This window comes from Miscanthus floridulus, chromosome 3, assembly GCF_019320115.1.
Source record: "Miscanthus floridulus cultivar M001 chromosome 3, ASM1932011v1, whole genome shotgun sequence".
Taxonomy (NCBI): Eukaryota; Viridiplantae; Streptophyta; class Magnoliopsida; order Poales; family Poaceae; genus Miscanthus; species Miscanthus floridulus.
The window spans coordinates 68,255,326-68,272,099 of record NC_089582.1 but is presented as its reverse complement, the minus strand read 5'-3'; the positions used below and the strand labels follow the sequence as shown (position 1 = coordinate 68,272,099).

Here is a 16,774-nt window from a genome sequence, read left to right as displayed (position 1 = left end):
CACCCACGGCCAAGGCCAATCCCTCCGTCAAAAAAAAATATATAATTCTCTCTTCTTTTTTTAAAGTCAATTAATCTAACCTTCGACCAAAATTATATAAAAAATATAAACATTCATAATACAATATTAATATCATTAAATTAGTTATAAAATATATTTTTATAATAAATTTATTTAAATATATAAATATAAATATTATTTACTATAAATTTGATCGAACTTAAACTATTTTAACCGACACGGGTCTCATAATTGCATTCTTACTTTCCGTACATCCGCCAAAACAGTCACCTCCCGGCACACGTAGTACCCTCATCAAAGCACATAAATTTACTGTTACTGTTTAGGAATCATCCCCTCCAGGATAAGATATTTAGTATGTACTACATGTACCTCATCAAAGGTTGCCTTGCATTCAAGCATATCAATCTGGGCCTCCTGGGGAACCTGCAAATAAATAACTCTGCATTCGCCTCACAAAACAAACAGTGGGACAGCACGCACCACATCACGGCCAAACAGTACCACCTCCCTCCTCCCACAGTTAATTATTGGGTCGATAACGAGCATAACTACCTAAATCGATGCTGCAAAGCCACGGTGTCTCAGAGGTCACAGCACAAACAAGGTGGGCACAGAGACTGCAATTCAGTGCTGGATATTTGGAAATCCATAATTCTGGAGCTTAGACACTAGGCTATGAGGCCTACATAGGCAGGGGCGGAGGAAGACACCGAGGGCAGTTCTTGCAAAGCTCCTAAGGCCCCCCAAGGTGGGCGCCGAGCTCGCCAAGGTCACCATCATCGTCCTGAAGGCGGACAGCATCCAGCTTCTGCCTCAGGACTGTGATTGCGTTCATGATCAGCTCATAGGCTGTGATGGCGCCGGTTGTTTCTACAGTGAAGATGAAGCTGTCCTCCTTTGCATTGATCTCAACTAAGCCTGGCTTTCCCATGGCCTCAGCGTGCTTGATTACCTCATCATCATAGGTGTATGCCTCAGCATTGTCCACCACTACCTGATAATTTACACAAAAATAAAATGCAGCTGCTCAACACCATGGATTTATTTATTATAAAGGAAAAATACGCTAGTGAAAGAGACACAAGCAGCTCTGTCAGATGTTGCACCAAGTGGCCCAGCATTTGTGATCAATTACAAGTTTGATTTCCACTAAAGCTGATTAACGGCGGACAAATCATTCAAGCTGAACAAGGAACAAAGTGAGCATGAGCCAATTTGTATTTGCACAGTTGCCATAATACAGAAGCTGAACAACCTGAATTAAACAAAACTGGCATGATGAAACAACAGTAAAAACATGCACGGCTCGACCTCACATTATCTCTGCCAACAAGACCAATGAATCATTCCAAGCACTTGGATGCAATTGTTGTCCTAGCAAGGTATTCTATAAAAAATGCTGTCTCAATAACTTACCTACAATATTTACCGTGAAATTCCCCCCTTAGGTGTCATGACTGGCAATGTGTACCAGCGCAGGCACCGTGGCTGAGTCAGCCAAGGGCCAGTGCGCGGTTACTGCCAATCAGTTATCAGAGTCCTAGAGTTTAGGAAAGATATTTGGGTTTAGTTGTTATTGAGTTTGTTAGGATTGGGTTGTATAAGTACTGCAAATCTTTAATGAAAGAGAAAAAGGCAGGGTTGAGATTTAATCTCCCTTTGCTTCCTGGCGACTCCTCTTCCCCGTCCAAACCCATCTGGCGACGACGGCTCCGCCAGTTCGTCGCCGATCCTTCAAGCCTCGACCTTCCACCTCGCATTCTTACGCTCTCCGGTCCCTGGTCCATAACAATCTGGTATCAGAGACCATGGCTTCATCGGGAGTCCCCACCACCGCCACCGACGATACTCTGCCTGCCACCACCGCACCCATTGTCAATCCCGCCGCCACCCCCACCACACCCTGCATCGTCCGACCCGCTCAACCTGATCCTGACCGCCATCCAGGGGTTGCAGCGCCAAGTCGGCGACCTGTCGCTGCGCGTTTCCGCCCAGGACCTGCGCATCTCCGCCCTTGAGGGTCGTCCTGGATTGTCATCACCGGCTCCACTGCCGTATTCGGAGGCGCTGCTCCTGACCTGCGGCATGCCGGGCTTTGGTGGCATTCCGGCATCGTCCCCGGTAATCTCCGAGGTGCAGTCTTCGCCGCCGGCGTCCTTGACTGCCACTTCGGTCGACGGGCAGGTGTCCTTCCAGCCAATCACAGGGTTACCCATCCAGAGTATCCCGTTTCCCCACTCGCCGTCACCGGTCCCTCGTGGTCACAGCACTTGCAACATATCAACATGGTCCTCTCTACACTGCGCGACAATCAGCTGAAGTTGAAACGCTCCAAATGTTCCTTCGCCACTTCTTCAGTCAGTTACTTGGGCCATGTCATTACGGCCCACGGTGTGGCCATGGATTAGGACAAAGTGGAAGCTGTCTCGTCGTGGCCGCAACCTCAGTCACCGCGGGACCTCAGGGGGTTCCTGGGGCTCGCCGGCTACTATCGTCGTTTTATCCAGAACTACGGAACTATTGCGGCGCCGCTGACCGCGCTGCTCCGAAAGGCGGCTTTCGTATGGTCACCAGAAGCTACCAAGGCTTTTGAAACTCTCAAGAAGGCTCTCTCGATAGCTCCAGTGCTTCAGCTTCCCAACTTTGATAACACTTTCGTGGTTGATTGTGATGCCTCGGGGACAGGGTTTGGTGCGGTTCATCATCAAGGCCAAGGCGCTCTGGCATTTTTCAGCAGGCCTTTTGCAGCTCGCCATCTCAAGTTAGTAGCTTATGAAAGGGAGTTGATCGGGTTAGTGCAGGCTGTTCGCCATTGGCGGCCTTATCTTTGGGGAAGACAGTTTTTGGTGCGGACAGATCATTATGCCCTCAAATTTTTACTCGATCAGCGGCTATCAACGGTCCCTCAGCACCAGTGGGTCAGTAAACTCTTTGGATATGATTTTGCTGTGGAATATCGGCCCGGGCGTCTCAATGTGGTGGCAGATGCCCTGTCCAGAAAGAGGGACAGTGAGGGTCAGCTTGCCCACCTCAACGCTCTCTCTGGGCCGTCTTTCCGACTCTTCGACGAAATACGTTAGGAACTCCAGCAGGACGCCACACTCCGCGCCCTTCGTGACTCCGTGGTGGCAGACCGCGGGGAGCCATGGCACATCACCGATGGCCTCATCATGCGTGGCTCACAAGTCTATGTGCCACCCACATCGGCTGCACTGCCCACGGTGATTGAGCTGGCTCACACGGCAGGACATGAAGGCATTCAGAAAACCTTGCATCGCCTTCGTCAGGATTTTATGGTGGATCATGACCGTCGCTTGGTGCGTGACTTCGTCAATTCTTGTGTCACTTGCCAGCGTAACAAGACTGGACACTTGCACCCAGCAGGATTATTGCAGCCCCTCAATGTGCCTACTCAAGTGTGGTCCGACATTGCAATGGATTTTGTCGAAGGTCTGCCCCGTGTCCATGGCAAAAGTGTTATTTTGACAGTGGTTGATCGCTTCTCGAAGCAGGCTCATTTCTTGGCTCTCAGTCACCCGTATACAGCAGCCTCGGTGGCCAAGGCTTTTTTCGAGGGCATTGTTCGTCTGCATGGATTTCCATCTTCAATTGTCAGTGATCGTAATCCGGTATTTACTGGGAATGTGTGGCGTGATCTGTTCAGGTTAGCAGGGGTCAAATTGCGGATGAGCACCGCCTTCCATCCACAAACCAATGGGCAATCCGAAGTCGTCAACCACACTATTGCAATGTATCTTCGCTGCTTCAGTGGTGATCGCCCTCGTTCATGGCTGGATTGGCTTCCTTGGGCGGAATATTGTTACAACACTTCTTACCATACTTCGCTGGGGACGACACCATTTCAGGTCATGTATGGCAGACCTCCACCGGCACTGCTGCCATATACAGCAGGGACTGCACGCACGGAGATTGTGGACGGCCACTTGCGTGACCGCGACGAGTTCCTGGCATAGGTGCGCGACCGTCTGTTGCAGGCCCAGGAGTATGCCAAGAAACATTATGATGCACATCACCGGCCGCTGGAGTTTCAGGTCGATGATTGGGTGTTGCTCCGCATCCTTCATCGGACAGCACAGTCGCTCGTTCCGGGTTTCCACGGCAAGCTCAGTCCGCGTTATGCTGGACCCTTCCAGGTGGTGGAGCGCGTGGGTGCAACAGCTTATCGCCTCCGGCTGCCCGAAGGCGCCCGCATCCATGATGTATTCCATGTGGGTGTCTTGAAGCCATTACGGGGCCCTCCTCTGACAGCAACACCTGTTCTGCCACCTATGCACAATGGCCGAGTTCTTCACCGACCTGCGCGGGCGCTCCGTGGTCAACTTCGTCGCGGTGTCTAGCACGTGCTTATCCAGTGGGAAGGGCTGCCTGAAGACGACGCAACTTGGGAGGCCGTCCACGACTTCCGCGCTCGCTTTCCCTCGTTTCAGCTTGAGGACGAGCTGTTTCCCAAGGAGGGAAGAGATGTCATGACCAACAATGTGTACCAACGCAGGCACCGTGGCTGAGTCGGCCAAGGGCCAGTGCGCGGTTACTGCCAATCAGTTATCAGAGTCCTAGAGTTTAGGAAAGATATTTGGGTTTAGTTGTTATTGAGTTTGTTAGGATTGGGTTGTATAAGTACTGCAAATCTTTAATGAAAGAGAAAAAGCCACGGTTGAGATTTAATCTCCCTTTGCTTCCTGGCGACTCCTCTTCCTCGTCCAAACCCATCTGGCGACGACGGCTCCGCCAGTTCGTCGCCGATCCTTCAAGCCTCGACCTTCCACCTCGCATTCATATATGCGACTTCATAATGACTTGATTCCAGATCCATATGAAAGACTTCATAAGGATTCCATGAAGTACTTGAACGTCCCAATCCGAGTCCGTATGCGACTGTGGTGACCATCACAAGTTGGAGTTGTCCTAGAGTCCGAATCCAGCCTGCACGAATCCTTTTCTTTTTCGGTCCTCTCTCTGGTTCCTAACCAAAACAAGAGTACATGCGTCTCCATGGTCTAAATATGATGGACAAGAACTCAAGAGTGAACTTACTTAATAATTAAGTTGATGAGCACGGACGCGAGTAATAGGATTAGAACCGGTACTTGTGTCGGTGTGGATGTATCGTTGGTGTTGATGTCCTCATCACATAGCAACCATTCTCTAACGGAGTTGCCCAAAAAACTGTTGATACAAAGATTGACCATACATAAACTAATGCTAGATTGTCCAGACCATTCGAAGAACACAGTGGATAGCCAAACATTTTTCGCGGTGAACAACGGGAGGTTTATAACTTATGAGCACCTCGTACTGGGCTTCAGACGTCGAGAGTATTAGGTGGGTCGACCTGGCAAATGGCAACTAAGAAAGGCCCAATTGTTAGGTTGGACGACTAGTCCTAAAACCCCTCATCTGTCTAAAACCCTAGTTCGGTGAGGCACTAGTTCTGAGTGGCGGCGCGGCGACCGGTGAGACGACTGGCCGAGCGAGTGCGCCTGGGAGCTCCCCTGCAAACCACGCCGCGCACCAAATGGAGCGCAGCCCTGCAGACAAGGAAGAGGTTGAGGCAGAAGAGCCGCTAAGGTCCGAGGAGGAAGGAGAGGAGGGGTGGGACGACTGGTGCTCCGACGGCGAAGATGTTGGCGGCGGGCTGCTGTGCTTGTTCTGTAGCTCGCGTTTTGACACCAAGAGCTCACTCTTCGAGCACTGCGCCGCCGAGCACTGCTTCGATTTCCACACAAGGCATCCCCAAACTTGACGGAGCCTCGGACGCTAGAGTCAAGCTCGGTGAAGAACTCCCGTCGACCGGTCATGTGATGGGTGGCGCCGGTGTCGAGGCACCACCCGTCAGTCTTGTCGTTGCCGGAGCCGTCACCGAGGAGGGCGTGTACTTTTGGCTCATCAAGGTGGAGGAGAGCCGCTGCGGCCAGTGCCGCTGGAGGTAGCTCGATGATTGCATTTGCCATGAACAGAGCCGACTCCTCCGCCTGTGCGACGTGGGCCTGGCCGCGTCGTGGCTGTCGACAGTCCTTGGCCCAATGGCCAAGCTGGCCGCAGTTGCGGCAGGTGTCGTCTCGTGCCGGCTTGTGCTTGCCGGCGACGCCGCCCTGGGCGCCTCCGCGGGCATCACCCTCGGCATGTCCTCGCGCCCCGGCCTGGGCGTCTCTGTGCGCCTTGCGCGGCTTGCCACGCTTGCGGCCGTCTGTCGCGGAACAAGGCTCCCCTTCTTCCGGTCACCTTGGCAGGCAGCCCACTGCTCCCGAGTGAGAAGGAGCTTCCCGCCAATGGTGATGGGCCCCGAGAGAGACTGTGGCTCATCGCTGTCGACGACCTTGAGACGACCTATCGCCTCCTCGATCGACATCGTGGAGAGATCCAGCAGGGACTCGATCGAGCGAGCCATCTGCTTGTACTTCTCGGGGACGCAGCGGAAGAGCTTTTCGACAGCTCTCTCCTCGCCGTAGGTGTCATCGCCGAACTGCACCATCTTCTGCAACAGAGTGTTGAGACGGAGAGCAAAGTCATCAACGTCCTCACCTGGCTTGAAAGCCAGGTTCTCCCACTCCTTGCGAAGTGCCTGCAGTGTGGACTTGCGGGCACGGTCGCTGCCAATGCGTGCCGCAGCGATGGCGTCCCAAGCCTCCTTGGCAGCCACTTGTTGGTAAGCGAGAACTGCATCTCGAACGGGATTGCAGCGATAAGGGCATCCAGCGCCCGTCGATCCTGGTCGTAGTCGACGTCGCCGTACCGAACTGCCCCCCACATGTGCCGCACCTGGAGCTTTACCCTCATCACCGCAGCCCACTCGACGTAGTTGGTCTTAGTGAGGGTAGGCCACATACCGCCGAGGCCGACGTCCCTTACAACAGCCTGGAGCCCGTGGTAACCACGGTACCGATCCGGGGAGAGACAGCCACGCTGCCTGTGAAGGCCGCACTCTCCATCGACCCGTCGGTACCGATCCGGGGAGAGAGAGCCACGCTGCCTGTGAAGGCCGCGCTCTCCTTTGACCCGTCCACCACTGTTGCCGTGCGCACCTCCTCCAGGAGCGCCGCCGTCGTGCGCGCCTCCTCCAGGAGCGCCGCCGGCGCGTCCGCGCCTGTCTGGGCTGCCGCCACGCTCGTGGGCGTGCGCGGCTGCCCCAGGAGCGCCACCGCCGTGCGCGCCTCCTCCAGGAGTGCCGCCAGCGCGTCCGTGCCTGTCTGGGCTGTCGACACGCTCGTGGGCGTGCGCGGCTAACCACTACACCGCCCGCGCTCGCGCTGCCTTCCTCTCTAGCAGCTCGAGGTCCGCGTCGGCGGTGTCGTCAGCGGAAATAGAGCTATCGATGCTGCCGCGCAGAGCCTCGACCTCCGCTGCCGCCGCACGCGCTGCATTCGCCGCCGCCGCTGCTTCCGCCTCCGCTCTGGCTGCTGCCAGCTCCGCCGCTCGCTCGCGTTCCTCTGCCGCGGCAAGTTTGGCCTCCTGCCGACGCCGCGTGCTCGAGGCGACCGAGCGCTGAGACTGCCCTGCGGACATGACGTGCTACCGGGGGGCTGTTGCGTGGGGAGAGGGCTGCTTCAGACGAGCTGGAGGAGGAGTGAGCAGGAGCGGCCAGAGGAGCTGCTGCTGCCAACAGCTGGGGCTATTGTGGGGCTGGGAGAGAAGATGAGCAAGAGATGCCCAGGCTCCAGGATAATACGGCTCTGATACCAGTTGTTCGTCGCTGAATTCTCACTCTTGGTAGTAGCAGAATTCTTACCCTCATCGAGAAAAGATGACACTAGGAGTTGGGACAATTTTCTGGTTTATTTCTCAATGCCATACCAACCCGAGGGGTTGGGGATACATATTTATAGGCTGCTAGCCAGCCAAGCATATGCCAAGATGCTAGTCTAAGATGCTGTCCTAGATGCTAAGATGTTGTCATCTAGATGCTAGTCTAAGATACTGTCCTAGATGTTGTCCTCTAGTCTAAGATGTTGTCCTATGCTGTCCTAAAAAACAGACCATGCAGCCACAAAGACCATGTGACCAGCACAGCCCCACAAAGACCACAACAGCCCCACAAAGACCACAGCAGCCAGACTTATCCATCACTTTACACTGCAGCTCAATCAATTTTCAGGACATACATGCCTTTAACTGCATGTCAAAACACAGGGTGCATCGTGTGGCTAGACCTGGTAATGGATTAATATCCAAATCCAAACTAGAGGAATCCAAGAAAAATCCAAACATGAAGAATCCACCTCCAGTCCAGTTTAAAACATAGAAAATCCTATCTAATCCACCTGCTGAACATCCAAGGTCCATCCATAATCCAATTAACATCCAACCAAATGGGCCCTTGTCCTGGAGGTTGGCCTGGTGGTGGGTGGCGTAATCCGGCACGGCGCCAGGTAACTGGTGACATTAGAGAGGAGAGATCCAGAGAAGGAATAGAGCTGGATGGAAGTCTGCTTTAGTCATGGACAGGAGCGTCCGGTGGGGAAGTCTGATTGGAGGTGGCAGAGGAGCAGCTACTCCACCAGGTGGCGTCACACAGAGGAGGCAGCCTTTACCTGTCACTGCAATGGGAGACCAGGATGGAGAAGACGCGACATGTGAGGGCACGTGGGTACAGATGAATATCCAATGGATTTTTGGACATCACGTTCTGGTTATCCATAATCAAAAACGTTTTCCGGACTTTAGGTACAAATATTATACAGCTCCAACCCAATCCAATCCAATATAGTCCATGAAGAAAAATTCCAATTAATCTTTGCAAAATCCAAGTCCACTTCCATGTCTACATGTAGCTAGGCTACCTGGACACCCAGAATTTTTTCTCGCCTAGACTCCTAGGCAACACCTTTAGAACAGTGTGTAGGCGGGCCCTCCCTCCCTCTCTAACCAACAATACCTAGACAGCATAGACCACAAGCTGTCTTACAATTAGGCTCACGAAACTGATATGACAGATTTTGAAATACAGTACAATGCAAACTGCATTAGTGAAAGCATACAGTTACCACTATACAAGGAACTAGTGGTTGAATAGTATCATAGTTGCAGCGTGGAACTGTAAAGTACTACATACTGATAAATATTTAATTCTACGGATCACATCAATGATAGGTCAAGACAAGAAAATAATTCAGAATTCCTAGAGAAAACAAGCTGACCTGATTAGCAGAATCAAGCTTAAATACTTTTGTAGGGCTGCTTTCAATCAAGCTTCTTCTCTCTTCCACTGTCAATGTTTCCATTAGTTCTTCATTGATACGTATGTCAGGCTCATACATGAAAGTCACGGTAGCAGCTGGTGACCATTTGGCATGGTCCTTGCCAATTCCTTTCCTAGCAATGGCACGAAGCCTTAGTTCTTGCCCCCGACGCAGCTTTACAATAAGTATGCCCCTGAAATCAGCAACAAACAATAAGCTGACTACTCAATAGCTACTACACTTACAAATTTCAGGCTTCCCAAATGCCAAATGTATCCATATTCAAGGCAAAAAAAAAACATTTTTTTAAGGAAATAGAAATAATCGTTTCTAAGCAAACAAATCTGATTCAATTGCCTTCCCTCCAGATTCCCAGTAAAACAAATTCCTAGCAAAATTTTGCCCAGTACAAAGTGCACTGACTTTATGTACCCCATGAAAACATCCATACAAGCATAACATGCATCCGTAGCATGTGTTTTACATTTTTTAGTGGATGAAACTTTTGAAAGGTTTTGACACTGAACACAAGAGTTGAAAACAGATACTAAACAAAAGATACATCTAGAACCATGCTTTTTTATACCTATCATGCTTCAAATCTCTACCAATTAGAACAGAGATTATTACTATATGCTCATAATGCAGCTGTCCTAATAAACAGTGCAGTACAGGGATATTTCTTTTGCCCCCGCTATTTCAACATATATTAAATTGATCTAACCATTAACACTTTATAAAGTACAAGATTGGTAAAGCATGGTTAAAAGACAGTTTAATAACAGTCATATATTGTCCATTGCAACCCTAAGTGTGGAATGCTGATGGCACCAATTTCTTTGTAACAAGGGAATGTGCACAAGAAGCTAGGGGGGAAATGACTGTAGAGGTTTCACCTTTTAACCAGCTTAAATTTAGGCATCAACCAATGAATATTTATGAATGAAATTTGATGATACTAATGCAACCATTAAGATCCATCACATATAGACTACGGCCCTATTTGGAGCCACTTTTCCCTCTTCACGGTGAAAAAAAAAAGCATACGAGACCCCCCAAACGGCACGATTCCAGCGCAACTTTCTCCCCCCGCTATTTCCCCCACCACACCCTTTCAACGTTGAAGCCGAATCGGTTCCCAGGGAGCCATGGGAGGATCTCCCTCGATTCTTCTTCAACCTCTCCCTACCCCGCCTCATGGACGTCGGCCCTGAGCCTGAACCTCCGCCTCGCCATCGCCGCCCCCCAGCTGCCTGCCTTGTCGGCGCCATCCCTCGCCTCGCTGTGCTCAGAGGCACGAAAGGCCGCTGAGCGCCCAGCCCCACCCTCCTCCTCGACCCCACCCCCCCCCCCCCCCTTCCCAAAAAAACCACTGCCACATCGTGGCCATCCTGTGTGCCGACACTGGCTCCCCTTCCTCGCGTCGGCGACCGTCCCACTCCCCGTGCCATCACGGTGCACCCATTCCTCGCGCCGGCAGCCTTCCTCCTTCCTGCATCCCCAACCGGCCACTCGGGACTCACCGGAGGAGAAGACGAAGCCCGGGCAGTGCATCTCCCACAGCGGAGAAGACGAAGGCGTGGCCACAGCCCGCGGATCCCCAAAACGGTACGATTCTTGCCACTGGATTCTTAGGGAAACGAGTTGTAACAGAAAGCCAGCTTTGATTCAAAGCGTGGCTGAAAAAATCTGTCCTAAACAGGTCCTACAGCAGTGCATAGGCTGTTGCTGATACAATGAGGCACCACATGTCACAAATTCAGCATTCGTGAACACCAAAAGGTCAGAGACAATTAACAGGGTATAAATAAGTTCCAACCAACTTAGTACAACAAATAGAAAAATTACAGAAGGTAGTAGGCCACGGTTGCTAGGAACACTGAAGGAACTAGAATATCTACACCACTCTAGAACAAATAAATTTATCCACTAAAAAGAGTTCAATTGTCTGCCAAAGCAAGGAGACATGTTCAAATCTAACCCAGCAGATAACACAAAGATAAATGGAGATCTCAGATTCAATTGATTCCAAGCCTCAAACAACATTACACATTCTGATGGACTCATCATTCAAATCAAAATTATAAATTATTAAGCATGACTAATAGCAGAATGAATTGAGCAACACACAATAAGACCACAAGCAGGTGGGGCAGCTAGCTAAATGATGGATGACTTGCCTATTTTCGTTCGAGGTATTCGCTCCAAAGGGGTCGGTGCCACCGAGTGCCTGCTGGTAGGCGCGTGCTTGGTCGACTGGGCAGACCTTGGGATCCATGGACCTCAGGTCGTTGGATGTGACCTCGAGCGTCTGGTCGGAGTCGGTGGCGCGCGCGGCGAGGTGAAACTCGACGGAGCAGTACTCGCAAGAGCCGTCGCCGTCGCAAGCGTCGCAGTCCCGAGAGAAGCGCATTTGCATGGCGGCGGCGGAGGTGAGCGGGATGAGCCCCAGGCGGTGGGCGATGAACTCGTCGTTGAGGACGGAGGAGTTAACCTCGATCTCGACGAGATCGATGGCAACGGTTGGGACCTCGGCGATCATGACGCGGCGGAGGGCATTGGCCATGCTGGCGTCGGTGTCGCGGAGCTCGAACTTGGCGTAGTCGTCCTTGAGGTCGCGGATCCGAACGCGGGGGAAGCGCTGGTACGATGCGCCGGCAGGGCGGTCCATCTCCCTCGCGCAAGCGCCGGCCGCCGCCGGAGAGGAAGGTCCTGGGGTTGGTTGCTAGTGTGTGCGCGACGCCGCAAGGGTTTTGGGGCGGGGCGGGGCGGTGTAGGGTGGGGCGTGGAATTGGGAATTTGGGGGGAATACGGCGAGAACGACGAGCCTCAGAAAGACGAAAAGGCGGCCGTGTTTGGTAACTTGGCCTGCCCAGCACGGCTCCTCGGCCTGGCTCTGGCTCTGGCCCTGGGGGGGGGGGGGGGGGGGGGGGGGGGCGCGACACGGCTTTAGGGTTTCGAATGCGGGATTTTTTTCTCATTTCTGTGTTTTTCGTGTGAAATTGAACTGATTCATGTGAAATTCCTGTATGATTTATGTGAATTCCTGCATTTCAAACAGGCCCTTAATGGTGCAACTTCACGTGTTTGGTTCACTGGCCCAAACATGCCTGGATAAACTGATATTGTATTTGAGGCTGTGTTTAGTTGAGGGAAATTTAAGAATTTGGCTACTATAGCACTTTTGTTTTTATTTGGCAATTAGTATTCAATCATGGACTAATTAGGCTCAAAACGTTCGTCTCGCGATTTTCAACCAAACTGTGCAATTAGTTTTTTTCATCTACATTTAATGCTCCATACACGTAGCACAAGATTCGATGTGATGACTACTGTAGCACTTTTTGAGAAAACTTTTTAGAACTAAACAAGGCCTGATTTGGGGCTCAAATGGGTATAGTTACTGTACACCATAGTTCGGTAGCCTTACCACCGAACTTTCACCTTTTCTCTTCTTCGGCCTATTCGCTGGTTGGTTTTTGGGCTGGTTTGGGCTGGCTGATGCTGGTTTGTTGTGAGAGGAAACACTGTTGGCTGGCTGGTTTAGGCTGGCTGAAACCAACAAGCAAACAGGCTGCTCGTTGATATTTCATCGAGCATGGCGTGGACCATGAGGAGGCAGGAGGCAGAACTCCATCTCGCTGAGCACGCCGTTGCCATCGAAGTCGCCCTCGGCGACCATCCCGTGTAAGTCATCATCGGACATGCCGCCCAGGCCTGGAGCACGAGGGCCGAGGTATCTGCGTAGGCATCGGTGTTGCCATCCCCCGGTGTGAGGCGGTAGAGCAACGGCGAGCCAGGGCAATCAGTAGCGACGTCGGCCGTTGCGGACGCGGAGGCGGCCCGCGAGCGCCGGGAAGAGGCCGAGTGCGGCCTCGAACATGGGCGGGAGGATCCATGGACGGCGGGCGAGGTGGAAGAAGCGAAGGTCGCGCCGGCTTCCTCCCGTGCGCCGGTGAGGGCTCCCCTTCGGCGAAGATGCTCCAGATCCGGTGAGGGACGCGCCAGAGATGCTCCCCTGTGGCTCCGTCCTCCACCAGGGCACTGACGGCGAGGCTCCCTGCGGGCCTGTGAGAGCTCCCCTTCGGCGAAGATGCTGCAGATCCGGTGAGGGGTGCGTCGGAGACGCTCCCCTGTGGCGCAACCTCCGAAGCTCGACAACGGCGCGGGGCGGGGTGGCACAGCGCGGGCGAGTCCACCATGCGGCATGGCGGTCGTGTTCGAGAAGGAGCGGTGGGAGACGGGGTGAGAGAAGGAGCGGTGGGAGACAGACGGGGCAGGGGCAGTCGGGAGGTGAGTCCACCATGCGCGTGAGGCTTCAGCGAGTTGGGCCGAAAAGAAATGAACCCCTCTTTCGTTTTTTCTGGGCCAGGCCCAAGCTGCTTTTGATCTCGTGTGGAGCAAACTCCGAGGTTGGACGAGGTCCACCAAACACGGGAGTTGCAGCCTGAGAGCGTAGCCAGACCGTCGGGCCACGTTACCTAACAGGCCCGAAATGGATCCGTATTTGTTGCCCCTAGTAATCATATTCATGGTGAAACAAAATATCCTACAGAACGCTTTGATTATGAGTAATTAATATCAGTAACATATGAAGCTAACCATGAGTGTTAATATTTGCATACCTCACTGATTTTTCGTTGATTCGGTTATAATTGTTAGTAACCTAGAAAACCGAATTATGAGCATTAGCATCTGCGTACCTTGCTGGAGTTTTATTGATTCAAAAGACGAAACACGAGAATTAGCATTTGCATATGATGCTGAATTTGCAAGTTGAACATTTAGGGGGTGTTTTGGTTCTAGAAACTAAAGTTTAGTCCCTGTTACATCGGACGTTTAGATGCTAATTAGAAGGACTAAACATGAGTTAATTATAAAACTAATTACACAGATGGAGACTAATTTACGAGATGAATCTATTAAGCATAATTAATCCATCATTAGCACATATTTACTATAGCACCACATTGTTAAATCATGGACTAATTAGGTTTAATAGATTCGTCTCGCAAATTAGTCTCAATCTATGCATTTAGTTTTATAATTAGTCTATATTTAATACTCCAAATTAGTGTCCAAACATCCGATATGACATGGTCTAAAATTTAATCCGTGGAACCAAACACCCCCTTATTCTATTAGCATATCGTGCACCATATAAAAAAATGAGCATAATTGACTAGATAGTTATTATTTTTTAGCTAATTCTCTCACTTATTGGTATGTCTTATGGTGGAACCACGTACTGTGAACTTGTAACCAATAAATAAGTATATACATGTTGTATGTTGCTAGTAGCATTAAAATTCAAAGAATTTATAGTTACCATCGGCTCTTCAACATGATGTCCAGAATTATGATATATGTGATATGCGATAAGGATCATTAACAAAAGAAGCATTAGCTGATGCAACAAATCTACTGTTGTTATGACTAGCAACACCAATATGAGAATTCTTAGGACTTGCAAAATAATTATTAGAATTATAAGATGTATTTGCAAGTTGTATCTTAGGGGTAGTTGTAGTTGTATTGTGATGAAACAGCTCGGTACTCCATGATCTACAACTCGATCGTTTTGCTGAATTTTTCAATGACAAGAGCAACACATCGTAAAACCACAAAGCAAGATTATAAGGGTCAAAATGCAAAGTAAAGCCCGAGTGGTATAAACTCGCTAGGGTTGAATCCTGAACTTTTGATGAGAGGGCATGGGATAACTGTCGATGTTTTACCACCGATAGCCTGCCACGGGGGTACCCGGGACAGTTGTTCGGGCTTCGACGAATAGCGGAATTCGGCGGTTACGCAAAGAGACTCACGATTTATACTGGTTCAGGCCCTCGACTTGGTCGAGTAATAACCTTACGTCCAGTTTTGGCGTTAGCCTGTTTGCGTTGTATTGCTTTGAGTATCGGGTATATGTTCTCCTCTTACAATGGGTACCCTCACCAGCCCTTTATAGTCCAGGCGCTGAGAGGCGTTGTTTGTGTCCTATTCGGATACAAGGTCAGAGTCCTAAGCTACGCTTCGAGGCGTCTTTCCTTGTATAGTTTGAGTTGGAGTTTCGGTTTTGCACGTTGCTTTGCTCCGCGTTCTTCTTGGCGATTGGGCTGTAGGCCTTGTTACCAAGGCCTACCTCCCTGCAGTATGGTCTATGGGGGGCTCGTAGGGTTCCCCATCGACAAGCCCCCGAGCATTTCATGATTGAGCTTCAAGGGCCTGAGTTGTTGTAGTCTTGATCCGGGTCCTTCTTGAAGTGAAATCTTGAGATGGTCTTCTTTGATTCTTCTTTTGGCTGATGTGCACTTTTGCTTGATGTCCTCCGGGTTCTTTTTCCTTTGAGTGCAGCGAGTGCAATTTTGCAAAAATTGCACTCATTGAGTGTAGCCCCCGAGCCTCTTGTTTTTTTGGTACAAAAAAGCTGGAGGGTCAAAAAATTTGAAAATATGTTTTTCTGTGGTAGGTACTTGCAAGCCCCCGAGCCTTCTCTGGGTTCTTTTCTGTTGAAAAGAAGCCGGAAGAAGGGTCTTGATTTGTACTCCTTTGGTCTTTGTCTTTTGCTGGTCACGGATGGGTTTTGTATAGCCATGAGTGAGCGTCTTCTTTTACTTTTTATCAGGAATCTTGCTTTTGGGCACTATTCGCCTTTGTTGCTTTGCTCTTTTGTTCTTTTCCTCTCTCTTTCTTGTGATCTTTAGCCTTGTTTACCTCTGGTTTGCTATAAATACCTTCTTTGTTGGTTGTGGTTCTGCCTTGAGTAGGAAAATTCTTCTTCAATTCTTTCTTCATTCGTAGATATGCTGGTGTGTGAGGTTGAGCAGCCCCCGGGCTTATGCTTGGTTGGTAATGATCATGCTGCTCTATCTGTTCTTCTGCGTCCGAGCTGCCGCTGCTGCCGCCACTAGGTTCCTTGTTGCAATATTTAAGAATCTTGTCTCTATCTTATGTCTGAGTTTATCCGGTCCTGTTTGGCCGTCTGTAACCTTTGTATTTGTCTTCGATCAATGAGATTTATAATTTTTCTCCGTCCGAGTTCTTTTTCAACTGTAATCCTTTGACACTGTAATTTTGTATGTGATCCTTCACTACGTCTCCGAGTTGTTTGTTCGGCTGCTTATTGCTAGCTGTCATTCTGGTTGTTGGAGAATTCAATGTGTCTTCACGGGTTGTATTGCTGCTGTGGAATATTCTCTTGGATATGCTTTATCTTGTACTATGGTTGTTCTGGGTATGTACTGTTCCTTCGTGATGGTCTAGTCACATCTGATTTTTTACTGAAGTCCTGGCTCTGCAGTGGTTCACATGGTTGTCCTTTTGGAGTTCTTTTTTCTTCCATGAGTCTGGCATATGTGCATCTGAGTTGTGCTATAAATATGGCATGTTGCTGATACCCTGCTGTGCAGTTTCTTCTTCTTCTTTTTGTAGTCATGGATATTATAGTTTGGGAGCTCGACGAGCCCCTGGGCCTGTTCTCTTTCTTCTGTTTTCTTCTGCTAGTAAATGGTGTAGGTCTTGTGATAGAGACTAGTAGCAGGCTAGTCTCGAGG

General features: G+C 50.4%; 1 protein-coding gene across 2 annotated transcripts; it reads right to left on the bottom strand.

Moving 5' to 3' along the window:
* Nucleotides 1-307: 307 nt before the first annotated feature.
* Nucleotides 308-12,108, bottom strand: LOC136545926 (DNA-directed RNA polymerases II, IV and V subunit 3-like). Of its 2 annotated transcripts, none has more exons than XM_066537891.1 (3): nt 11,402-12,105; nt 9,180-9,414; nt 308-1,018 (listed from the first exon to the last, which is right to left on the bottom strand). In XM_066537891.1, the coding sequence occupies exons 1-3, from the start codon at nt 11,890-11,892 to the stop codon at nt 758-760; spliced, it is 987 nt and encodes a 328-aa protein (XP_066393988.1). In that variant the 5' UTR covers nt 11,893-12,105; the 3' UTR covers nt 308-757. The 2 variants fall into 2 exon arrangements, with proteins under 2 accessions (XP_066393988.1, XP_066393989.1); XM_066537892.1 differs by lacking the exon at nt 308-1,018 and adding an exon at nt 1,026-1,207 and having other exon boundaries at nt 11,402-12,108.
* Between the last annotated feature and the right edge of the window lie 4,666 nt (nt 12,109-16,774).